This window comes from Melitaea cinxia, chromosome 8 (genome assembly GCF_905220565.1).
Source record: "Melitaea cinxia chromosome 8, ilMelCinx1.1, whole genome shotgun sequence".
In the NCBI taxonomy this organism is placed as follows: Eukaryota; Metazoa; Arthropoda; class Insecta; order Lepidoptera; family Nymphalidae; genus Melitaea; species Melitaea cinxia.
Genome location: NC_059401.1, coordinates 5,352,197 through 5,379,134, shown reverse-complemented (window position 1 = coordinate 5,379,134; position 26,938 = coordinate 5,352,197). Strand labels below are relative to the sequence as shown.

General features: G+C 31.9%; 1 protein-coding gene across 1 annotated transcript in view; it reads left to right on the top strand.

Moving 5' to 3' along the window:
• Positions 1-26,575, top strand: part of LOC123655568 (progestin and adipoQ receptor family member 3) — a 33,484-nt gene extending 6,909 nt beyond the window's left edge. Inside the window, exons 4-7 of the mRNA XM_045591336.1 lie at positions 10,927-11,079; positions 23,511-23,699; positions 25,575-25,643; positions 26,411-26,575. Coding sequence (XP_045447292.1) covers positions 10,927-11,079; positions 23,511-23,699; positions 25,575-25,643; positions 26,411-26,575 — 576 coding nt within the window. The remainder of the gene's footprint in view (positions 1-10,926; positions 11,080-23,510; positions 23,700-25,574; positions 25,644-26,410) is intronic.
• Positions 26,576-26,938: the final 363 nt, after the last annotated feature.

Sequence of the window (26,938 nt, the reverse complement as noted above, 5' to 3'; positions counted from 1 at the left end):
TTAAAGTTTATGGCTATTAATCCGTTATCATAAATCGTGATGTCATAATTTGGCATCTGTTTCTGGATGATTTAACTTTCTACTGGTGGAAATGTATTGATATCGGTCCAATAGTAACAATTTCTTCTGTAAACATTTGAAAAGGAATTAGTTTTAAACATATTCCTCAATGTTTAGGAAAAAAATCGTGTTTCTAGTTTATTGTTCACTTTTAAACTTAATATTTTAACTATAATTGATTGATTGTTACAAATCATTTCAACTGAGCTAAATATTTTAAAAGATCTAAAGATTTAGTTTTAATATTTAAAATGACCATTATTGTAACGCAAAATATACATAATATGCTAAACAAAACATACCTTAGATTTATCAAAAACTTCAGAAAATTTATTCAGAATCAATGTTATGTATTTTTAGTTCGGGTTATATATCGGTCCGTAAGTCTAAATTGTGAACAAAATTAAATACGTCAATATGTATCGTAATATGTCCAGTGCAGTTTATCCCGTTATCTATCTACTTTTTAATAGAGCAGTTCATAACTTTTTAGTTTTAACATTGCTAAAGATGTTGTGATCTTTTACATATCGAGTCACTAGAATTATGGTTTATTGAACTATTTACGTTGATATAGTTTTATAATATCAGGAACATGAGAGGGATTAATATTCGACTTGTTTTCGAGTTTTAGAATTGCTAAAGAGATGTTGCTACAAAATTTACTTGTAACAGCGAAAGTTTATGAAAATGGACGGATGAATGACTTTTAGCAAAAAAAAAAAAAACATTTTTAATGAAATTTAGTATATCTGTAGCTGGTGATCCACAAAAACGTAGGCTTTTTTTCTATTGAGGTAGTGTACATCGGAATATATCTTGCTCGAAACTTGGAGAAACCCGACTGGTGAATACCTCGACCTTTTCTACAGAAGATCATAGCTAAATAAATAAATAAACATTTACAACATACACACACGGTCATCCGTTTCTAAAGTAAGCAACTTAATGCTTGTGTTATATAGGTAACAGCCGACTGGTATAGCTACATATATATATATATATATATATATATATATATATATATATATATATATATTTTTTTTTTTTTTTTTGATAAACATACATATAAATAATACATATATAAATAAATAAATATATATATCACACCCAGACTCGGGGTGGGAATCGAACCCACAACCCCTGGAGCAGAAAGCAGGGTCACTACAAACTGCGCTAACGGGCTAGTCACACACGCACACACAAATAATATTGCTAAATATTATAAGGAGTGTGTTAATTAGGATGTGTAGCAGTAGCGTACGCTTGTTGCCCAGTCGTATGAAAAAAAATCTTAAAATTTCTGCTGCATCAAAATGTATGCGGATAAAACTGTAAAGCCCAACTGTTCTATTGTTTATTTTTTTTCCTCTTGCTTTAGAAACAAACGGTATAATAGTAGTATATAAAATGGCAAACAAAATAATACTGCATAACCAAAAACAGTTTCCGACATTACAATAGAACATAATTAAATTCCACGTTAAATTCCATATTCAACTTAATGAATACAAAACATTCTAATAACAAAATCGTTAACACATTCTGAAAAATAAAAGTTGACATTGATAATATTGGTGTATTTCTTAGTAGGTATATAAAATTGCTGGGCAGTATGAACTTTATATATTTGTAAAATTATGTATAGTAAAGTGATTGTTTATGTATCTATTTTAAATAGTAAACTTTATCATTTATATAATAAATATAGGTAATATATTAAAGTTCATTGCGGGATTAATAATCAAATTATATTTAATTATATGCTAACGTTACTCGACCTTACTTATCAGCTAAACAAGGAAAACGACCATATTTAGAAGCCTTAACATTTTTAAGGTTATAAAATATAGCATGTTATAGTAATATTTATAACGTTCCTAAAATGCCATTCCTCAATGGCAGACAAGTTACGAAATACGTCAGTATCTTGATACCATTGGTCGTACGCTTGGAAAGCGAAGCCCCATGTCATAGCCAACTCGCCAGTCCCCACTCGAGTGAAAGTTTGTCACGTCCAAAAATATCCAAAAAATCGTCGAACACTAGATGTATTTAACTTATAAAAACATAGTTTATGTATAAGTATGACACTAAAACTGTACTTTAGATTTAGAGGCTTCGTTTGTTCGATAACCAAATCACTATGCTATACAAAAAAAGGAAACTAATTTATTATAGGTATACACATTAGTATTTGTAGTCGTTATAAAGAAGAAGTCCGTATCAATAATGCTTTGGATTTTTACGTATTTTTTTTTTGTTACAAGATAAGCCAACACTATGTCTAGTTCTATTTAATTTCTAGAGATATATTTATAAACAATGTAAATTAAAGTTCAATGAACCTTTAGCGTACGTTTGCGATTTTTCAAGTATTTCACGAATTCGAAAATGGAATCTGAGCAGCATGACGTTTATATTTTTAAAACATTTATGGCATGAAGGTTTTTAATAACTAAATAGCCTTGACGATCGTTTTGGTGCAGAAGTGATGAAAGTAACATTAAACGTTGACGTTGTTTATGTTATTTTGACGTCATTTAAACCTGATATGTATCGTTAACCTTAACAAGGAAATTGTCCGCCAAGCAACAGTGGAGTGTGACAGATTAAGCTTCAATTCTTCTGCTTTTTTATTTTTATAGAGTATTTTGTTTAGCCCTAGAATATGTACAGAACATTTCAATAATTAAGTGGATAAGTATGATTTCGTTTCTATATCTTATTCATAGAACGTACATTGGCGAAATGTGTGCTATTAAACAATATTGATAGCCATTAATACAAATAAATGAATAAGTGAGGCATTCTTTCACTGCTTAATAAGAATTAATGAACTCGATAGATTTTCGAACAATTTTAGTGCTTCTAAATTATAATAGAATTTATAAGTATATTATACTTTTTTCATATTACTTAGAAATACAACAAAACGTACTTATTTATTAAGTACTGAATAAATTATAATGACTATTAATGTCTAACGGTATATTTAATTTTATTTAATTTTGGTTACGTACAACAGAAAATTACAGCATTGTTGAATATTTGATTCTCTTTATGAACCGCCGTACAAAGTATTAGCAGTTTTTAGTATTTATTTAGCTCATTATAATTAGAACACAATAAGTACTTATGTAATTTTATGCTTATAATTATATTTTATGTTTTATGAAGACGAAGATCTTTAATTAATTATACAAACGAAACAGAAAAAAAAAACATTATTAATTATTGCTTAATTAAATATATAATAATTTAAATGCGTAAATATTATAAGAAATAGTTTTTTTTTTTAATTTATTTATTATCAGGCAGATTTTACCTCAATGCAAAATAAACTTCATTGAAGGATTTGATTATTCGAATATGAAATTATTTGTTTGTAAACAGTGACTGCTTTTTATTCAAAGTATTGGCAATCGTGAGACTACCTATTTGTTTTCATAAGAAATTGCGCTTCATTTGAACGGTTAATTTATCGGTCTATGTTGAAATGTGTCCTCCTTACTGCGGTTGCATAGAACGTTAGCGATTTGACATCGTCCTTTGAAACGTTTCGTTTTCTAATTTATATCGTTCATTTATTCATACACTCATTCATTCATCATTCATTGGGTTCAAAGGCTTTCAGTGGTGCTAAAGGGCTTAAAGGAATGTAATTTCGCCAATGTTAACCGAGATAATACACTAAGGAGACACTAGACTTACCTAGCGTTTGTACACTTTTGTTTAATACTTGTCAGATTAATTTACCTTTTGTCACGTATAAGTTGTAGTGTGATGGAGGGCCTGACATTGTCCTAACGCAAAAGTCACAAAGTCCTCGGAGACAACAGAACTGTCTAAGTATAGTTGATGTGCAGAAAATCTATTAGTCTTTAGATCGGCTCGTTTTGTTCTATGCATGTTTATATTATATATTGTTGGCTATACACAAATATTAATAATAGTAAAATAAGGTATATTGGGTTTGATCACTGTGCTCACAAGCACAAATATGTATTATTATCTCGTAATTTTCTTTGATCTTTTAATTACTATTAATTATTATTATTAACAAGCGCTTGTATTTTCATCAATATTCATCAATATTATTAATACTGAATTTCTTTTAAACAATACAAATAATAAATACAGCCTGGCCATAAATACTGTTACAATTAAAAATAAATAAAATAATACATCATCATTATCACTTCAGCCTATCGGAGTCCACCGCTGGACATATCACCACGCCTCCAAAAGTTCGCGCCAAAAATGGCGTGAACTCATGTGTTTTGCCCATAGTCACCGCGGTGGACAGGCGGGTTGGTGACCGCAGGGCTGGTTTTGTCGCACCGAAGACGCTGTTGCCCGTCTTCTGAATCTTCTTCTATGAAAGAAGATCTTCTAATAATAAATAGAGAATAATCTTCTTCTGTGAAAGAAGATATCCTTAGTTTAGTACCATGATAAGGAAACCAGGATCTGATGATGGGATCCCAGAGAAATCGAGGGAAACTCTTGAAAATCCGCAATAACTTTTTACTGGGTGTACCTATTTTAATAATTTTTAATTTAATCGAAAGCTGATGTTTGTCATGTGATCACATATAAATTTTATTGAGATCTGATAACTACTTTTTGAGTAATCTTTGATAACGCGTAGTTACTTGACTATTTTTTCGTCGATCTACGTTGTATTACTCGTCGATGTAATTGAAGCCGGTTTTTTTTTCGTTTGCGAGCAAACACAATTATGTGACATTGAAATGGAGTTTGGTGATAAAGAGAACCGAATCGCTGTGATTGCATTACACAAGGTAGGTATATTAGTCAAACGTAAGTGTACCGGGCTATGTACCAGGCGATAGGTACAATGAAACCTCCTCCGTTCGTGACAGACAAGATCTGGCCGTCTACGTAGTATTCCTACGAAAAAGGCGATCAAAGCAGTAAGGGAAAGAATTCGAAGAAATATCTCGGGAAATGAAGATAGCACCTAGAACCATGTCGCGTATTTTAAAAGATGACTTAGGACTTGCAGCCTATATAATAGATAATTTAAAAAAGAAAAGGGTGGTAAAATGAAAACAACTACTTAAGCGGTACGCACAGGGAGGTCACAGAAAATGTTTAGGATTAATTTAAAAAATTTACGGATGAGAATTTTTTTACAATTGAGCAATATTACAAACAATATGACCGTATTTATGCTCAAAAGCTCTAAGGAAGCTTCTCAATCAGTCAACAGAGTACAGGGTGGGCATTATCCGACTTCAGTGATGGTTTGGTGGGGTGTTAGATATGAAGGAGTGACTTGAGCCATATTTTTTTGAAAAAGGTATCAAAACATTGCCACAAGTGTATTAAGATACCATTCTTGAGAAGGTAGTTAAGCCCCTTAGCAACACCGTGTTCAATAACCAAAAATGGTCCTTTCAGCAAGACTCGGCGCCGGGTCATAAAGCTCGATCCATTCAATGTTGCTTGGAAACCAACGTTCCGAACTTCATCAGAGCTAAACACTGACCGTCATCTAGTCTAGTTAATCCGCTGGATTATATGATTTACGGTCAGTTTTAGAGAGTATGGCTTGCTCTAAATGCCATGATAATTTGGAGTCCTTAAAACAATCCATGCGATTGGCAGCGAAGAATTTTTCCATGAAAAGAGTGCGCGCTTCTATTGATAACTGGCCTCAACGTTTAAATGACTGTATTGCAGCCAATGGAGACCACTTTGAATAAGCTTTATATATTTTTAATGGTTTTATATTAATGTAATTATCTAATTAATACACTGTAATAGTAATAAATATTACGTGCAATAAAAAAATGTTTTATTCTATGTAACAATATTTAGGGCAAGACTATGTACATATGTAATACAATTGTACATTTAATAATTAAACAATTAATACATGTGTGATAAATTAATTCCTATTGATACATTTCTTTACAAAGGAAGTTTACACAGCACTGCATACGCAAGTTATTACGTACGATCAATGATAACAATAATACAAGGTCATACACTTGTCTAAATATATCTAATGTTATGTATGTCTAATGTTATTAATGTGATTTAATAAATTTCTGAAATAAAAGTAGCCTAAGTTACTGATCATATCAGCTATCTGCCATCGAAAGTCCCTTGAAAATCGGTTCAGCCGTTTCAGAATAAGCCGGAACAAACAGACGGACAAAAATTGTGAAAAATATTATTTTGGTATATGTACCGTGTCCTCCGTGCATCCGTGCATTTGGTAAAAAGCGGTTATTTTATTGTTACAAACAGACACTTCAATTTAATTTATTTATGTAGATATACATAATTATGTCAGGTTCAGAAAACCGAAATCGAACACGCGATGTTCGAAGTTGAGCGGTTTATAAGCAAAATAAAAAATTTGAATATTAGTTTAATTATTAGTTATTATGTAGTGATGCGGTGTGGCAACTGCATTAAAGAATACAGCCACCCCCGCTCTTCCCTTGGGTGTCGTAGGAGGCGACTAAGGGATAACACAGCTGTGCGCGTGTGCGCGCGTGCGTGCGGTCGTGCGTGCGTGCGTGCGTGCGTGCGTGCGTGCGTGCGTGCGTGCGTGCGTGCGTGCGTGCGTGCGTGCGTGCGTGCGTGCGTGCGTGCGTGCGTGCGTGCGTGCGTGCGTGCGTGCGTGCGTGCGTGCGTGCGTGCGTGCGTGCGTGCGTGCGTGCGTGCGTGCGTGCGTGCGTGCGTGCGTGCGTGCGTGCGTGCGTGCGTGCGTATAATTGAAACAAATTAACTAACATTTTTTCAGGCAATCCACGGATAATTATTTAGTGCCATGCTTAAAAAGTCTGTAGAGAGTTTAAGCGTTAACGAGTCCAGCGAAAAAATGGAAAACTCAAAAAACGTTTCTTAAGTTTAAATTTAGTAAATATTATTTTTTTAATCACATAATTACTATAATCAATGTGTACACAAAGGCAAAAGAAAGTAAATCTTCTGCATCCGCATCTCGCGAGATATTAGTACTGACAGTGAAAGTTCCAACGGTCACTGCAAACCGCTTTAAGGTATCAACGAACGTGTTAATGACGCTCGGAAACTGAAAGATAACCGCGGGGAATAGCAGTGTTACAATGTGTTTATTGTTTCTAGTTTCTTTGTTTGCTTGAGATATTTTGCAAGGTACACAAAAAGCAATCCAGTTGTAAGCAAGTTGTGCTTAGGTAACCTATAAGAAACAAATACCATCGTAACAACGAAACTTTTTTAAGCAAAAAAAAATGTGTCCTTGTTGTACTTCTTACTAGCCATTTATGTATCATTATCAAACATATGCGATCTTATATACTATACATAATAATTATATATCATATTACATAATGAGTGTTCGCATTCCTAACTACAAATTCGTACCATCTCATTCAAGTTCTGCCCTTTTGCCTCAATATCTTAATGTATGACGAATGACGAAATAGCTCCACCTTGTGTTGCCGGCCATTCTGTGTTTATAAAACGTAATATTTGTTCTCGCTTAAGCTTTGTTTATTATACGGAATTTTATATTTTCTTGTATATGGTGCTCATACAGCGTATCAAACTTGTGATGATGTAGAATAAAAAAAAAAGTGGTAAATAACGATTTTAATAAATGAATATAATTATACATAATTATAAAAACATAAATATAACGAAGGGTCTATTTTAGCGTTTACTGACAACCTGTCTGACGTATAATAGTGTTTAACAGATTTTGATATATGCATTTTTCTTTTTGATAGTCAAATTTCACTTTATATATCCAATATTTCTTATCAAAACCTGTGATAAATTCACATTAAAACATTTAGTTAATTAGTTAAAGCATGCCTTATTTTTATCTCCTATTTATAAATCCTGTCAGTGAATCAGTCAGTCAACTTAACATGATTAACTTATAGATAAACTCTTTCAGCACAAAGGGATGTAGGTACTTTACTCTATACACGGAAGTTAACTATAAACGCCTTGGTGTTTTAAAGTTATCGAATGTTTGCAAATTAGTCGTAAATGTGTTAATGATAATATTTTTAATATATTCTACACATTAGGTAACCTTGCTACATTTAGTTATCTACTCAAAATAAGTGTATTAAATGTTTTCATTATTCAGATATATGAAAATTAATGGAACACAATAATACGTAATGTGAATTAAAGAACTTGATGCAAGTTGTACTGTAATAATATTCAAAATAAATAACTACTATATGTATGTAATTTTTTAGACCTTATAGAATTCGTGATTTCATACATGGAAACAATAAACAATAGTTTTTTTTTTTTCTAGAAAATTATCAAACCTTTTAATGTTTTAAACAATTATATAAACATTATTTATTTTTATTCACAAATACAATTTTCCACTAAAGAACGCAGTTCCAAAAGTAAGCACAAGACACGTTAAATAAATAAACATTGAATTTAAATATATATATTTCTATATAATTATAATCAAAATGTTTTAATCAGACTATTTACTGTTACGTGCGTCATCAATTAGGTGTAACAGAAAAATTTTCTCACGTTTTTGTATGAAAGAGTACGCAAATATTTACTAAAAATATTGTGTTGTGTGTTGTGTGCTGTGTGGCTACGGCACTAAAGAATTTAGCCACCCCCTCTCTTCCCGTGGGTGTCGTAAGAGGCGACTAAGGGATAACAAGGTTCCACGACCACCTTGGAACTTAAGAAGCCGACCGATGGCGGGATAACCATCCAACTGCTGGCTTTGAAATACACAGGCTGAAGACGGGCAGCAGCGTCTTCAGTGCGACAAAGGCAGTACTGCGGTCACCAACCCGCCTGCCCAGCGTGGTGACTATGGGCAAAACACATGAGTTCACGTTATTTTTGGCGTAAACTTGTGGAGGCCTATGTCCAGCAGTGGACTGTATAGGCTGTAATGATGAAATAAAATTGTGACCCTGAATCCATCAGGAGCGCTTTATATACGTACAATAGCTGACCCTGCAAACGTAACCCCCCCCCCCATAACTTAGGGGTATGAAAAGCCTACCCAAAATGCCCACAAAATTTTATTAAAATCGGTCGAGCCGTTTCGGAGGAGTTCAATGTTTAACACCACGAGAATTTTATATATTAGATATAATATTGACAAAATCATTTATATACATATATGTTATGAAGAACCTGTTATAACGATTTTTTTTTAATTTCATTATCGACTTTTATTTTTTTTATACAAATACATTTCCAGTAAAGTACATTGCATATACGTATAATGTGTAGCTAATGAACAATTTCTTCCAGACAACCCAAACTAGACTATTATTAGTAAATTATCAAGCAATCTATTAATAATAAAAAACTAACGTAATTAAAAATTCATTTAAACATTTCTGTTTTTAGTTATCACTGCTATGATCTTGAGTTTTATTTATGCGAAGTCTTGACACTCGTACCTCATTCATCCGTTCCATTGACCTTTGAATTTTGATGGCAAAATAACTTATCTTTCCACTTCCGTTTTTTCTTTCATAAGGAATCAACCAGGCTTGGCCTTGGTGTGTATTAAGTTGTAAATTAATGTTTTTAACGACTAACGACTTTCAAAAAAGCAGGAGATTCTCAATTCGATTGGAACTTTTTTTGTAGGTTATCTCAGAATTTTTCACTAGGTGGACCGATTTCGATGATTTTTCAATGCGTGTCATGCGGTCCCATATAATTTTAATTGAGATCTAACATGTACTTTTCGAGTTATATCTAATAATGCTTATTTATTTGATTATTATTACGAAGACGGGCGGCAGCGTCTTCGGTGCGACACAGCCAGCCCTGCGGTCACCAACCCGCCTGCCCAGCGGGGTAACTATGGGCAACACACACGAGTTCACGACATTTTTGGCGTGAACTTGTGGAGGCCTACGAGTATGTCCAGCAGTGAACTGCGATAGGCTGAAGTGACTTGATTATTTTTTAGTCAGCCTAAGTAGTATTACTTATTGATGTAGTTGAAGTCGTTTTTTTTACGATTTCGAGCAAATACAATTATTATTGATGATTTGTCATAATTATTGTAAGACTATATCAATATATTTGAAAATATAGAAAAAAAAATCTGTATTTATCTGTATTATATTTCCTTATTGAATAAGGTGTGTTGCTTATGTTTGAGTTATTAGAATATCCTATACCCTATATTTCATTTTTGTCTATCTCTGATTTTAATAACTAGAGATATACCTATGTCATTAGTAAGTAAAATATTTGATACATTATTAAAACTATCCATAAATCAAAAAGTTGAATGCATGTAATCTCAAATTCTGTATTCAAAAAACGTTTCGATTTGCTCTCAATCTTTTTTTGATAAACTTAAAATTTAGTTCGAATAATCTTTATATATTTTTGAATGCTTACAATAATCCGAGATAGATAGAGACAAATGGTAAGCAAAATATAGAAATGAATATAGGTATTACTGAAACCGGCTAAGCTAAGGAAATTACCTCCGGACGTCGAGACTAACACGTAATTAGTTTACACGCAACGTCACTGATAAGTAACACTTCACGTGTTTTCTCTTCCAATGATGCGGAGATATTAGATCGCCTTGATGAGTGAAAAGTGTGTTATTTTAGATGATGTTATAAAGTTACAGGGATTTTCTGAAATTTCCCAATTTTCTGCGAGATTTCTCTAATTTTGCATTCGTAAAGAACCTTCAAAAAACTAAAAAAACATCAAAACAAAATGGACTAGAATCGGTTCAACCGTTTTCGAGTTTTACAATTAGCAACACAGCGATTTATTTTTATTTTTATAGTAAGATAGCATATATTAAATAGCTACAAGACAAAAATTTTAAAAACGTATATTTTCCAGATATGCATGGCGCTGTCGGCTCTGTACCACACGTTCTCCTGCCGGTCGGAGCACGATTACAACACGTTCCTCATGTACGACCTCTTTGGCATTGCGCTCTCTTTGCTAGCGATATACACTTCCGGCGTCTACTACGCGTTTTGGTGCCATCATGTAAGTACATTTATGTGTATAAAGGATACCTGCCCTAAACCTGCTCGTTAACCGTATTATGTGTTTGTGGTTAAAGCGTTTGCGGGTCCTATTCCCACTTGAGGCAAATATTTGTATATGTTCTAATATTTTTCCGTCTGGGTGTATTTTTGTGGGTCTTCAAACCTGGTGCCTAGGTGAGCTTGTAAAGTTTTTGATTTTTACAAAGCTTTCTGATGTTAACATAAATACCTGAAAAACCTAAAGGTTGTCAGAAAAAGATCGCTACTAAGCGATAAGACCGCCTTTGTACATTACTATCTCTATGTTTAAATAACTGTTTTATGTAAATCTTACATGAGTGGTGTGCAATAAAGTATATTATATTCTATACCTTATCAAGTGTTATTAGAGAAATTATACTTCTATTAGCAGTGCAGCAGCACGACAGACTATAGGTTTGACCCATTTTCTCATATGAAGAAGCCCAGCTTAGAATCCAGAGTTTATTCATTGATAAATGTTCATCCAAGTTACAATTTTTTTCTTTTTTTTATAAGTGTTTATGCAACTCTGGAGTTACTTTTTTGCCGATTCTTTTATTCAGAGTCTACATTCCGAATCGCTGGTAGCTTTGATTTAACTAGGTATAATTAATTAATTAAAAATAATTAAATTTATTTTGTAAAATTACGATTAATGTGATTTTGAAGCTTACTTAAATAATGTAATTTTTGATTTCAGTGAGCGGAGAATTATTTACTAAGTTATTTGTGAAAGCTATTTATAATTATTTAATTACATTGATCGTAAGCATAGGACTGCCATTATCCTTTGTTTAGAAGTTTCGTTCGTTACCTATGTTTTTCATCTCATTTTTAATAAAAAAAAATTATTCCTTTCTATAGTACAATTTATTTAATCGAAAATATAATTACAATAGTTTACTATCGGCGAACATATACCATACTTGTTACACACACAAAGAAACGACAATAAGCTGAATTTAAACTAAATTACGAGTATTACTACGTAGTAGTCTTTTAAATAAATATATACTTATAATCTGAGATTAGCTTATAATAATAATAGATACAATTTAAGGATGTATATATATATTTGGAAGTATATAATATGAATTCGTTAGTACCAGCGCTACTAATTAACTTTTTTCATCATTAATTCTTATATTTAACAAGTGTAAGTACACGTGCTTAAATAATAGATTATAAAGATACGTATTTGTTACCATCTGAATATTAAACGAAGGATTTAAAAATATATAAGTATAAAGTTGTATACAATTTTGTGTTTTTGTTGTGTTAATATGTGGAAGGGTGCCGGATGGGCCGTGCCCACCCCACGATGAGTTACCGATGCGAAATTCTAGGTAGGACACCTAAGAAATCTTCTAGATTGATTTTTTTTTGTAGTAGTAGTGGCTCACGGCTGTGAAATAACTCTATCGTAGAGGCTATAAAAAGCGATAATTTTGTTATGGCAAAAATCTTTTATTAATATTTCAAACTTATGTGAAGAAACATCCAAATTTTAATAATAAGGCATTAAGATGCATCACGAGAATGTCATTAAATCCTAACTTACGTACGTCGCACTGTTCTTCTTATAAATATTACGAGTAGGTATTTAGTTAGTTCACTCAATAAGGTTTTATTCTTTATGTTATCTATTATTCTCAGTTGATAGTGAAAATGTAATATTAACAGATATAATCTTGTTTTCTTATTTATAAAATTAAACTTATTAATATAATATGGTTATTTGTAAGTGAATCAACGTTTCACGCAAACGGAGCGTAGCCGACTTCTCTGATATGGTGCAATTTTAATATAGTTTCTATGTTGGATCGTTGCACATTGGTTCCAACTTGGTGATTTTTTATCTCTTTTTAATTAGTCGAAAAAGAGCAAGATGTATGTAGTTTACGCCAATCATGGAATAAGGTATGTAGGATGGAAATAGTATGGCATTACAAAATGCATATGTCGTGTTATATAAGCTATACGTTTTATTTCATAATTTAGATTCTAAGTCTCTCGTACTGCGATAGAGATGGTTAATTTTTGTATGCGTTTACGCGACTTACAAATTGGGTGTTGTTATAGTTGAATGAAAATGTGGTATAATGTTAGCAGTCGAAAACGTTTTTATAAACCAAAATATTATAAACTTGTAAAAAACCGATTCTAGATTTTGTCTTTAAAAGAAAATATACCTAGATAGACATATAAAAGGTAGATATTAGCAAGAGGAGTTAAATCACATATACCTGCTATATAGCAGGTAATGGTATACTCATTTCTGAGTTACATAGATACAAATACATACGTGTAGATTTAACACCTGTTAACGACGTCTGAAATCATCGCACAACCATAGATATAGTAAAAAAAAGTAGATAATGCGCGGCCTTTGTTGTTAGTGAAGCCACAAAACTCGGCTCCTTCAAGTAAATACACGCGCTCACGCACACATATGCATCAAACTACGCTCATTTTCGTTAGTATGTCACGGGGCCTCGTACAGTAATTTTGCCTTCAAAATGCCGTTCTTATGTAATTAAATGGTGCAAAAACAATACCAAAGTGAATAAAAAGTCTGAAGAAATATCGTTTCACACGTAAGTACATATAAAACTTTAAATTTATTGTTATTCCAAAATAATATTGAGGTTATTCGGAACTTATAATTTCAATGTCACGAAATGACGTACCACGGGAGTGTTGCCAGTAGTTCTTTTTTTCAATACCCCAAAATGTGGGTAAGTAAATTGTACGCAATCAGAAAAATAATTAAGTAAAAAGTAGACATAGTTATTGTTTTTTTTTTTCTCGTGTTATTTTATGTTACATAAATTGAAAACAAAAAAATCAAAATATATTTATGAATTATTAACTCGTTTGTTTTATGTTTTAACTTTTTACAATTTTTGAGTAAACTAGGTACCCATATTTTACTATCAAATTTCATGGTTTTAAGTTTCCAACGAATATGTTAATAAGAGGTGAATGGGTAGCGGCTGTAAGACTGAGAAAATGACCACGATTATGCTGGCCATGCGCATAAAGTCAATTTAATACGATTAGTGATTGAAAAATATTTGAACATAAGACTACATCATATTAGTAAAATGCAAACTGACGATGACTCTGAGTTCTAAGCGACCAAAATTTAAAAAACTTATACAACATAAAGGATTCTAGGTTTAAGAAAAATAGTTAAAAAAAATCGACTGCAAACTAAAAAGAGATAAACAGAGGGGATAGGAAGTGTCCATTCATACGATTATCTTACGAATATATTTTTTTATTATTCTACCGATTTTTTGTTTTATTTTTAGTAAATTTATTTAAAACTATAAACAGGTTTTTATTTTCACATACCCATTTTACCTATATTAAATTAATTGTTTAATAAAAATTTTAGGGACTTTTTTTAAAAGGTGTCAACACTTCACTTACTCACACATCTTTAAAAAAGTGGCTTCACTTTTCTGTTCTAGGTGCGTTATCTACCTTTTTTTACTTGATCTATGCGCACAACTGAAAACTTAGCATCCCGAAAGGAATGCGTCTATTGGCCTAATAGATTCTTTTATATATAGCCAATTATTAGATATGGTATGTAGTATATATGTAGTTTAATTGTTAGACCACTCGCTTATATTGTATGCTGACGTGCAAGTCGAAGTACGTAATAATTAAGATTCAATAATTGCCACGTATGCGTCAGCCCTTTATAATGCTAATACAATTTTTATGTACAAGTAAATTACCACTCACAATCATACTTGTTTGTTTCTGTTTTTAGGGTTCCGTACCCAATCAAACTCAAAAACAATCTCAAGAACGGCGACAGCTAGACATTTGAAATTTTCACCAATTATGTATTTCTGTTGCCGCTATAACAAAAATACTAAAAACAAAACAAAATAAATATTTAAAGGAGCTCCTATACAACAAACGCGTTTTTTTTTTGCCCTTTTTTGCTCGATATTAATAATGGCAACAGATAGGCAATTGAAATATTCACAAAATATTCAGTTGTATTTTTATTTTAATAATAAATAATAAGATAAATATTAAAGGGGGGCTCCCATACAAGAAAGCCCATTTTTTGCCTATTTTTATTCGTTATCAATAAATGGTAACAGGTAGGGACTTGAAATATTCACAAAAACTTTGTATATTTACTTTAATAATAAATAATATATAACCATATACTACTCATACCACAAAAGTGATTTTTTTGCCGCTTTTGGTCCGATATTAAAATCAGCACCAGGTAAACGTTTGAAATATTCAAAAAAATATTTAGTTTTATTTAACCATTAAATATTTATAAATAAGATTTAAAAAAAATATTAAATATTTTACAGAAAATTTACATATATTTAGTTTATAAACTGTTGTGGGAGCGCTGCGGTGGGGCGCAGGCGGCGTGGCGTCCGGCTGTTGCTAGGCAACGATCGCTCGGGTAGCGATAACTTCACGAAGCAAGGCGAGCTAGTTACAGTGTACCTACTGTTGTCTACCTAGTCAATGGTACGGAACATCTTCGTGTGCGAGTCCGACTCGCACTTGGCCGGTTTTTAGAGAATAGAATTTAAAAATCATTAATTTCATGGGGAATGTCAGTTAATGTAGTATATTTTTGCTCATGTAATTATATAATAGCGATTTTAAATAATAGAATAGTTTATTATATAACATTGTTAGGTTAATGCTTTGTATATAAATACTATACATACTGTTGTACCTAATTTGCTCATGCTTCACATAAACTATTCGTAACTAATATACATTATTTATTGTTGATGGCAATCAATTTATAAAAAATTATCTCTTACTGACGACGCGTTGTCGCAACGGTCACAGCACTGGCTGTTGCGCTGGCGATTGCGGGTTCGACAAACATTTGTATTGGCCATACGGATATTTGCCGTGAACTGGGTGTTTGTGCAGTCCTTGTGGATCTCCCCACTGTGCCTCGGAGAGCACGTTAATCCATCGGTCCCTGTTGTTATCATGTACGTCTGATAGCGATCGTTACTTATAGTAGGAAATATATTCGCCAACCCGCATTAGAGCCGCGTGATGGATTAATCTCTGATCCTTCTCCTACAGGGGAAAGATGCCTATGAACAGCGGGATATTACAGGCAGAAGCTTATCTCTTACTGAGAGGATGGTAAAGTGAAGAGAGGTTGCAGTGTTGCAAAGAATATATAATTTTATTTTTACCTTTTAGATTAAAATATCTATTAATATACACATTACATATATACCAACGTTGCCAACTAAATCGAAACTAGACTAAATTGAAATCTATGTTAAGTTGAAAGCAAAGACGAATTAATTTCAAATTTCAAGTACAATATTAACTCTAAGTATGGTACATTTGTGTCAACGTTTACACGCAGGTTTGAAGCAAGTAAAAGTCATGGTTGCGAGTGAAAGGCGAATCTCTCCTATAATTTTGTGTATCAGTTAAAATTCATTCACTCGAGTACTATAACTATTATCTTTCTAAAATTTAATTTAGGAATCGTTAAATAATTTCTGTTTCAAAATACCTATAATCTGCATAATTTTGACAATGTATACAATTTCATGTCATTGCTCATTACATTTAGAAGGTCAAGATTAATTGCAAAGTATATGTAACTATATCGCTTTTATTGATTTTTTTTATTATAATGTGCAACTTACAAATCACCTGCAAAACATTATTAATTATTATTAACTGTCTCTAAAGAATGATAAAGATTTAGCTGTATAGCTTGTTAATATTATGTGTTTATTGAGCGAAATATGTCGCTATGTTCGTTGTATATGAGTGACCTGCAGTAGGCTCGGTAGTCTCCGGGGCGAGGTGGCGAATGCTAGCGCGACCCCATCTCGCCCCACGCGGACGACTGGTGGTACACGTGGTAGTTTTTTAGTCATTAGAAGTCTGACATAACCCTCTGACCCCTCCGCGCCTAAGGGTATCCATGATGGATTTTTCCCCACGTTAAAAAAAGGCTCGGTAGTCTAGTATAACTTTGTTATATAAATAGTACCTATTATTAGTAGAAATAAATAGAATATTAATGGAAATGGTTTGTCAAATTAATATATTTTTAAAGCCGCTTTTATAACAGTTTTATTTAAAATAATTATAATACATTTTTCAATGTACGTATCAACTCGTCGCATCGTTTTTCATAAATTATCTTTTGTTTAACGTGTTCAATGGAATTGTAACATAGTGTTGGTAATCGAACCGATTTAACGATTCACCTGACCGATTGTTTAGCAACTTATATACTAGTAATGTGTATTGCGCACCGTCTAAGCGTCATTGACCTTCGCGATGTCTTAACTTTTTGTTTTGCTAGATACTTCGGGCACTAATATAACGTATTCATTTCATTGAACTAAGTACATAACTGTTTTTGCAAAATAGTTGTACATTCGACTAGCCCGTTGGCCCAGTTTGTTATGTACATTTGACTAGCCCGTTGGCGCAGTTTGTTACGATGGTTGAGGATTCGTTTTCTGCCTGAGTCTGGGTCTAATATTTGTATTTATATAATTTGTATATGCATTATTGAAGTAAATATTCTTTACCCATGCTTGACTTGGGTGTAAGCTGGTAAATATGTGACGAGAGCGCTACGAAAAGTGTGATCGGGCGAGGTGAACGGAGTAAAAGAAAGAGGTTCGAGCACCCATTTTCTTTCTCCCTTTAGTTCACCCATTTTCTTTCTCTCACAGTGCAGACCTTTTGTGCAGAAGTTTTATTTCAGACGTGTGGTATATTTTTACATCGTTTTTCTAAGTAGGTATATTAATAAAAATAAAAATAAAAAATATTTATCTATAATGATTATTACCTGTAACACAAGCATTAAGTGTGGCTTACTTTAGTAATAAACGACCAATATAATATTTACTACAATACTATTTATAATATAACAACAACGTGGAAACTGTAAAAATAGCCCTTAGAAGTAATTCTATAATTCCACTTCAAAATTAAACTGTAAACACAGCTCAAAAATCTTTATTATTAGCTAAATATTGTAATTGAAAAAAAAATCTCTCTGACCTTTGAAAAAGTTGCTTTTAATATTTCTAAAGAAAACTAACAAAATTCTAACGAACTTCTATAAAATAAGAGGCTGTAAATAGTATATATAAATTTATAAGTTATAATATTCGCCTACTGATTCATAATTGAATGCAGGTATAAAACATACCTGTTATGTACCTACTTCTTTTACATCGTACAACAAATAGACATAAGTAGGTCGGTAGGCACAGACTGATCCATTGTAGTCTTCTTTGCGTCGAGTTGAATCTATCTTAATATCCTTGCCACCAGTGGCGTAACTATAGGGTGGCAGGGGTGGCGGAAAGCCACGGGCCCCCGACCCAAGAGGGCCCCGGCCCAAGAGGCCACGAACTCAGAAATAACCAAACATTTTTAACAAAATTTTGTATTTAAGTACTAAGAAATTATAATTTTTTTATGTACTTAAAATCAATCAAAGTGGGCACAACTAAAGACCATATACAAATTCAAACTAATCATTAAAACTTCAACACATTCAAAACGAAAAGATGTCAGATGACAGTCGGGGAATTCCCTCATTTTGTTAACTAAATAAGCTAGAAGCCGGTGACACTGAAAGTCCTATCATTGCGGATTTTAAAAAATTATATGTATATATTAATAAGTTTTAATAATTATGTAAATCATAATAAGTTTAAAATTTATATATAAATCATAATAATCATAGTAAATTTATAAACTTGTATAAATTATAATAAGTTTTGATGAATTTTAGTGAATTCAAACTTCATTTTGCGGGAAGGGTTCAACGTGCCTTTTTGAATCACGAAATTTCCTATTGAATGCACTAAAATTCATCAAAAACAGCGGTAAAGTAAAACATTTTTGTTTTTTTATTATAATAATTTTTTTGACATATTTTCAACTTACTAAATCAACGCGTACTATTAACTATCGATTTACATATAAATTTTTCAAATCCACGTGAATGGTATTTTAATGTGTGGCAACCCTCTCAGTGTAGGGGAATCCCGGATTTATATTTTTTATTTACGGAGGGCTCTATTGCGCATTCTTTGTTTGATTGTTGTAACAGTTGGTCATCTGTATCTTTGATTTTTCGTAGTTTTTGTTTTATTGGATTTAAAATAAAGTTAATTGTGAAAGTTATATATCAACATGTCTAGTTCTAGGAAATATTTAAGTGGGAGCAAAAAACGAAAGAGAAAGAGGGAGACTGAAGAAAAAAATAAAAAGTTACCTAAAATTAGTCAGTATTTTAAGAATGATGACTTTATTGATGAAAACGCGAGTGAACAGTGCTCCGGTAGTGAAGAATTAGACCTAACTAAAAGTAACAGTATAGCACATGCAGCACCAGACACTAGTGTATATCCAGATCCAGAACAACCACAACAAGGTTCTAGCAAAAATAAAAATGAATCATATTTTAGTGTGAACGATATTGCATCTTCATCATATGTCACTGATAAGGGTAATTTTAAAGAACTAACTGATCAAGTGAAACGTTTTGTGATCGAAAACGGACATTGTAAACCTAAGGGGCCTTTCTTAAAAGATAGTAACAATAGATCTTTCCAAGAAAAACATTACTATATTATTTCCAAATCTGGTGAGAAACTTGAACGTACATGGCTATCCTATTCTTTAATACTTCAGAAAGCGTACTGTGAACCATGTTGGCTATTCGCAAATCGGGCATCTAAAAAAATACAAAATGTTTGGATAGAAGGCTATGACGACTGGAAACATATTGTAGACGGCATAGAAAGACACGAAACATCGAAAATTCACATGGATTCTTGTCTTACGTATCAACAGTGGCGACTACACGGAACACTAGATGAAGAGCAAGAGTCCATGATCAGGAAAGAAAAATCTTTTTGACGCCAAGTACTTTCTAGACTCCTTGATGTTACTCTGACACTTTCAACGTGCAATTTAGCCTTTCGTGGCCATAGAGAAAAAGTAGATAGCAATGATCCAAGTTCCCGAGGAAACTTTTTGAGTATTGTTGAGTTATTAGGAAAATACGATCCTATTTTACAAGAATTGTTAAGTAAACCAAAGGGTCAGATAAAATACTTAAGTCCAAAAATACAAAATGAGCTAATTTCTGTTTTAGTTCTAAAAATAGAAAATGAACTCATTAATGAAATAAATGCCGCACCATTTTACTCCATCATATTCGATACAAGTCAAGATATTTCAAAAACTGATCAAATGTGTGAACTTTACCGTTATTGTATGATCGAGAAAGATGCTGATGGAATCCCAAAGGCACTCGTCATTAAAGAATCGTTTCTAGGATTTCATGTAATTAAGGATCAAACTGCCTTAGCAATGTCCAACCAAATTATTAAATTCATAAACGACAAAAATATTCCTCTAAATAAGTGTCGAGGACAAGGATATGATGGTGCTAACACAATGAAAGGCACTTATGGTGGAGTTCAAAAACTCATAAAAGATATCGAGCCAAATGCGGTATATGTTCACTGTGCTGCTCATAACTTAAATTTAGTACTTAATGATGCAGTAAGAGAGGTTATTGATATGCAACATTTTTTTGACACAGTTCAACAAATTTATAATTTTTTTGGGCATAGTATCAAAAGATGGAATATTTTATCAAGTTTTATATCTAATAGAGAAAGTGAGTCTTTAACTTCAATAACATTAAAAACATTGAACCCTACTAGATGGGCAGGACGTTATGATGCTATTTTTGCTTTAAAAGTTCGGTTTGTTGAAGTCCAAAAAGCGTTTACGAAAACAATTCTGTTAAACTGCAAATCAGATGAAAGAAATGAAGCTATTTCACTCAAGAAGAAGGTAGAGAACTATAATTTTATCGTGTTATTGGTTTTCCATTGCAAAATTCTACAAACTATCGATGCAGCCTCTAAAGCACTTCAGTCTAAAGCCACCGATCTTTCAAATGCCTCAAAACTTTTGAAAAATTGCCTAGAAGAATTGGAAAGGTATCGACATGATTTTGTAGATTTAAAAATGGAAGCAAATAGTGTAGCAGAAAAATGGTCCATCAACCCTGAATTTTCTAAAACTCGTCAGAGAAAGATAAAACGCCATTTTGACGAACTTTGCGAAGATGAGCGTCTTCAAGATCCAGAAAGTTCGTTTAAAGTGAACGTATTTTATCGAGTATTAGACATCATTATTAATCAACTGAAATCACGTTTCCTTCCAATGAATGAAATTGTTTCCAATTTTAGTGTTTTGCAACCTTCCACTTTGCAAACTTTAAATGACACTGATTTATTAAAAAAAGCTTTAGAATTTGTTAAAATATATAAAAAAGACATATCTGAATCATTTGCCAGGGAAATTCTTAGTTTTCGGTCCACTTTCAGAGATGAAATAAAAAAGACTTCGTGTATTAGAGAACTTGCTGATTTATTAATAATAAAGAATTATTTCATGTCGTGCAGCTTTCCTGAAATATGTACTGCATTAATGTTATTTGTTACAATTCCTGTGACTACAGCTAGTGCTGAACGATCATTTTCGAAACTAAAATTAATAAAAACCTATTTAAGAAACTCTATGGCACAAGACAGGCTACGTAACTTGGCTATTCTGTCTATTGAAAATTCCATGGCCCGATCTTTAAACTTTGATGATGTGGTAGATACTTTTGCAGAACAGAAAGCTCGGAGAAAAGAATTTTATTAATAAAAAAATCTTATTAAAAGTAAATTGTTATTTCATTATAAATATTTGTAACCTATGTTCTTGAAAATAAAACTTAGTAGATATTTAACTAAAATGCACATAATGCTATTTATAGTTTTTGGTAACTACTTAACTTACATCAGTGGTTTATTAAAATTAAATTCTAACGTGACTATTTTTAGTGGGACGCCGGAGGGCCTCATCCAAAAAATTTGCCACGGGCCTCAGATGGTATAGTTACGCCACTGCTTGCCACAGATTTACAATTTTAAATTATTTGTAAAGTTTGGTTTTTAAGTTATGCATTAACCAATCAAGTTTCTACATTTTACTAAAACATCAGACGAAAGCAACTTAAAAATAGAATATATTATCACAAATACAAGTAGAACAAAAATAACTTACAAAAAATTTTTTAAACCTAATTCATTGTAATTGATAAAGGGAAAAATATAAATTCAGTTCAGTTCAGCTCAGACAGTAATTGTAATCATTATGTTTACGGAAATAATTTTGAACATACTTTTGCTTTGGTCTTTTGCCTTCACACTCAGATCCGATCACAAAAAAACTCACCTATTCAGCAAACTGTCAAAAGCGGTGAAATTCACGACCGTTAAGTACAACACAGTCCGTTAATTGGACGTCTGCGTGTGGTATTGTCATATCTCCTTATTTCTTTAAGCCAGAAAGTATTTTTTGTGTATTTTATTTAATTATTACAGTAAAAAGTCGTAAAGTATTTTCTAATTAGCTTAATTAATTTAAGGTCAGTCGGGTTAATATTTTAATTTAACGATCGTAACTCGTGAACAAAACGAATCGTTTTTGAATTTAATAATCGAACTTTTCGATTATGTTACCATATCGATTTATAGAGTAAAGCGTGTTGCAGCATTTACATTAATTTTTAATAAAATGTATATTTTATTTAATGTAAGAAAAAGATAAGAATAATTTTATTTTATGTCAGTGCTCTATAAAGTTCTTTGGTTGGTTTGGTGGATAGATATAAGCAAAATAAAGAATATAAGCAGTAATAATAGAAAATAATAAATTGAAAATAAATTAAAATACTCGAATAATACGAGTATATCATGACGTTTAGCCAAAAAAATTATATGTGCCTACCACTTATCCTTTGCTGGAAAAAGTATCTATTATTACTAGACAAGGCACGTACATATGAGTCTAGATCGGAGATGAAATTGATATATGATGATAAAAACAAACTATAAACACGTGTAGAGAACACGTATTTAATACGTGATTGGTTCATGTATACCAATATTTTATAACTTTGGGTATGAGTGATGTATATTACAGATGGCTTGGTAAAAACCGTTTAATTATGTTTTGTAATATTAAAATGATATAACGTGTTGTATAATTATGGTTTTATAAAATATTACCTTTAAAAAATGTGACATTATGACGTACCAATTGATCTGGTTTACTACTCGTAATATGATAAAGTATAAATTTTGGATATTTACATTAACTTGTTACATAATTAATTTTTCTTTTGGTATATTTTTAATACAAGTTGATAAGATATATTTTAAAAACTTATTGTGCACATTTCAAATTCAACATTTCTACCATTATCATTGTTACGAAGTTTAGGTTCAATACTGTCATATATAATTTCAGGAGTTGAAAACCTTCTACATGATATCAGTGACACTGATATTCACGTTGGCGATGGTGCTTCAGATCCCCAGGCTTCAAGTTCCTTATTTAGTGAAGATGTTCGTCTTCATAGGCTGGGCGGCGTATGGTGTTCTACCTACGTTACACTGGACTTATGTTATGGGAGGTTTCGACAATCCTATGGTGCAGGTGAGTTGACCTTAATGCCTTTTTAGTGTTCCGTACCTCAACTTCTACTACGGAATCAAAACCTACGGGGTACTTTCCCGTGAACTCCGAATCTTGAAATTTGGTACAAAGCAACGTCTTATAGCACAGACGAAAAAAAATGCAAAATGCAAAAATTTTTTGTTACATAATAAAAAATATCTTTAATAATTTTTATATGGAACCCTCGGCGTGAGTCCAACTCGCACTTGGCCGACTTTTTTGAAAAATAGGTTTATCCTGACAATAAATTAAATATGTTCTTATTTAATTATGGCTCGTGGTTTAACTTCCAAAAAAGAAAGGAAGTTTGATCAGACACAAGCTAAAAAACAATTGCTTCTTTTTCATGTCTTTATTTAATTCTCTAACGTACTAATATCCAAAAATTTTGTAATTATAGTTAAAAATAGAATTTTAAAATAGGGAATAAAAATGTAATAATAAAATGAGTTTTATCATAGAAGAATCTATTTACTTATCAACATTATATAAAGACACTTGCTTATAATGTATATAATAATTGCTGAAGGTCTTTTATCAAGATCACACATTTTGGTTATCTTTGCTAATATCCAAAGTCCAAAGTGGTGTAGATACATCACATAATATAATATCGACAAATAGAAGATTAATGTAGACGTCACATTCCTTACAGACCAAATGTTAGATGGTTAGTTCCTAAAGCCCGGTATATATGATACGAGTATATGACAACGATTCGATTTGCTCATGAATTATTCTATTTAAAAACGACATTTACTATGTTAAATAGTTCCCAAGCTAAACACGCTGTTTCTTGAATATCTGCTGGTCATAGATAGGCCTCTTTTTCCATATATAGGAGAATGAATCTTGAGTATATATCGGTACCGGGCTCAAATCGTTAGTTTTATAATTTTTTGTATAAGTTATTATTTTACAAAGTCTGTCATGAGACACGTAGTTTTATGTTTAAACATTATGATAAATAAATTACTTTTCTTATACGTTTAGATTGAGCCTGTGTATCTTACATAAAAACATGTTTAATATTAGGTCGGGAAAAAAGTATCTTCTATAGAAATTCAAGTTAAGATTTTACAAAAAATATTTACATTATTTTCGATAATTTGCCGCCATCTCATAGGGCGTAGGCAGTAGCAGGATTACATTGCTGTAGAAATTTTTGGGACTTCTCATTAAAAAACCGCGACAAGTAGTTTTGACAGTCCTCTCTTGATGTTAACTTTAGAATACTTAAAGAATTCTAAAGAGACCAAAACACATGGAAATCTGAAGGTGTAATATTGACGATGTGACCTAACTTCACTTTTTCAAAAATGTCGTCACGTTTACCCGTAACTGCGCGACTAGAGCGAAATGCATATTTTACATCCAAACTTCCTGACTGAAAACGCTTAAACCAATTTTGTGCTACTCTTATTTGCACTGCAAGTCCATTAACGTCACATTTTTTGGTTTGTTATGTATATATTCTAAAATATAACATTTTAATTACTTTATCGGGAATAAAAAAAAGCAATTTATTAATTATTAATGTAGGTAATATCATTATTTGATGTAAAATAGTAAATAGAAAGTAATGAAACCCGTTGAATGATAAACTTTACAGTACTGAACATTCTGTCAATGTTCAATACTTAAAAATAGGTCTCTTGTATAATAGAGAGGAATTGTCTCAGGGCTCTGGCCTCTGGCCCTGGCCCTGGCCCTGACTCTGGCTCTGGCCCTGACTCTGGTTCTGGCTCTGGCTCTGGCTCTGGCTCTGGCTCTGGCCTGTGGCCTGCCATGTTGTTTCTTTACAAGTTGATTATTGAGTAAGTTATTAAATGTTAATTATTTTAATTATTTCAGATCTTCTTTCCTCGAGTAATAGGGATGTATGTTATCAGCGGTACAGCGTTTGCAATATACGCCTTCAAGGTAAGTTATTAATAATTAAAACATGTATAATGAATGGATTAGGTATAGACATTCATATAAATACTTTTTGTTTGTTTTTTTTAAAGCATAATTCTTGTATGTTATCTTTATTTTTGTACTTTTGGTTAATCTTAATAAGTAAGTACGTAGATATGACCCGTAAAGAGTCTATATTTTCAAATTTGGAGACAAAAGACTGCTTGCTTTTTTGTTTTTTTTTCTAATATGGTGTAAAATAATAACTCTAGATCAAAATTCACACGTTTTTTAGTTTGTATAAACTTTTCATATATCATGAAATATTAACGCTTTAACGTCAATTGTACAATAAAAAAATTGTGTCATAATTATATTTATTTTCATTGTTTCGTAGTAAAATCTTAGTATAATGAAATATGCTTCGTAATAATCATAATTAATTAATCAAAGACTAGTTATAATTATAATTTGTGAAATGACCATTAGAAAAGTGCTTTTGTAGCCAATTTAGAATATTTCTTTTAATCTTAATTATTACAATCAATATTTATAGTTTCTCACTATTCAAGATACATGTACCTACTTCCAATAAACTTATACTGATTTAAAATAATAATAATGTAATACGATTTTGAATAATAATTTTTTCCTGAGAGTTCGAACCGCAGCGTCGAAAATCTTGACATCTTGGAATTCAAATCGTATTCGAAAAATTTAACAACTTAAAAATTTCAATTATATTTTAAACTTTAATTTTTTAAGTGATATAATATTATTTATATTTACAGATCCCAGAGCGCTGGTTTCCAGGCAAGATGGACTATATAGGTCACTCGCATCAATGGTGGCATATCTTAGTCCTAGGAGCGCTCTACTATTGGCACAACTCCGCTATGATCTACGTACAGTACAGAATGAACCACGGCTGTGCTAACACTATGAGAATATTCTAGAAGATATACTTATTGTAGGTTGTTAGATAAAAGCTAGTAGTACTACAAGGCCACTTTGATACATTGTAACTCCTTTCTTCTTCCTCACTCTAGTATACATTATTGATTATACAGAGTAATTTGTAATACTAGAAATGTGGGGTAACTTCACATTTAGTGATTTTATTACTAAAATTATTCGAAGATAAGAAAGTTAAACTTTTGTGTCTTATAATAAGCGGTCTTACGAGTTTTCTACGGCATAATTTATTTATGGTCTTATTTCAGTACGGAAATCTGGCTGTGAGGACGTTAAATAAATCTCATGTTTCTGCTAATAGCAAACTACGGTCCTATGTTTCGAACTGAAATAAGTTAGTTATA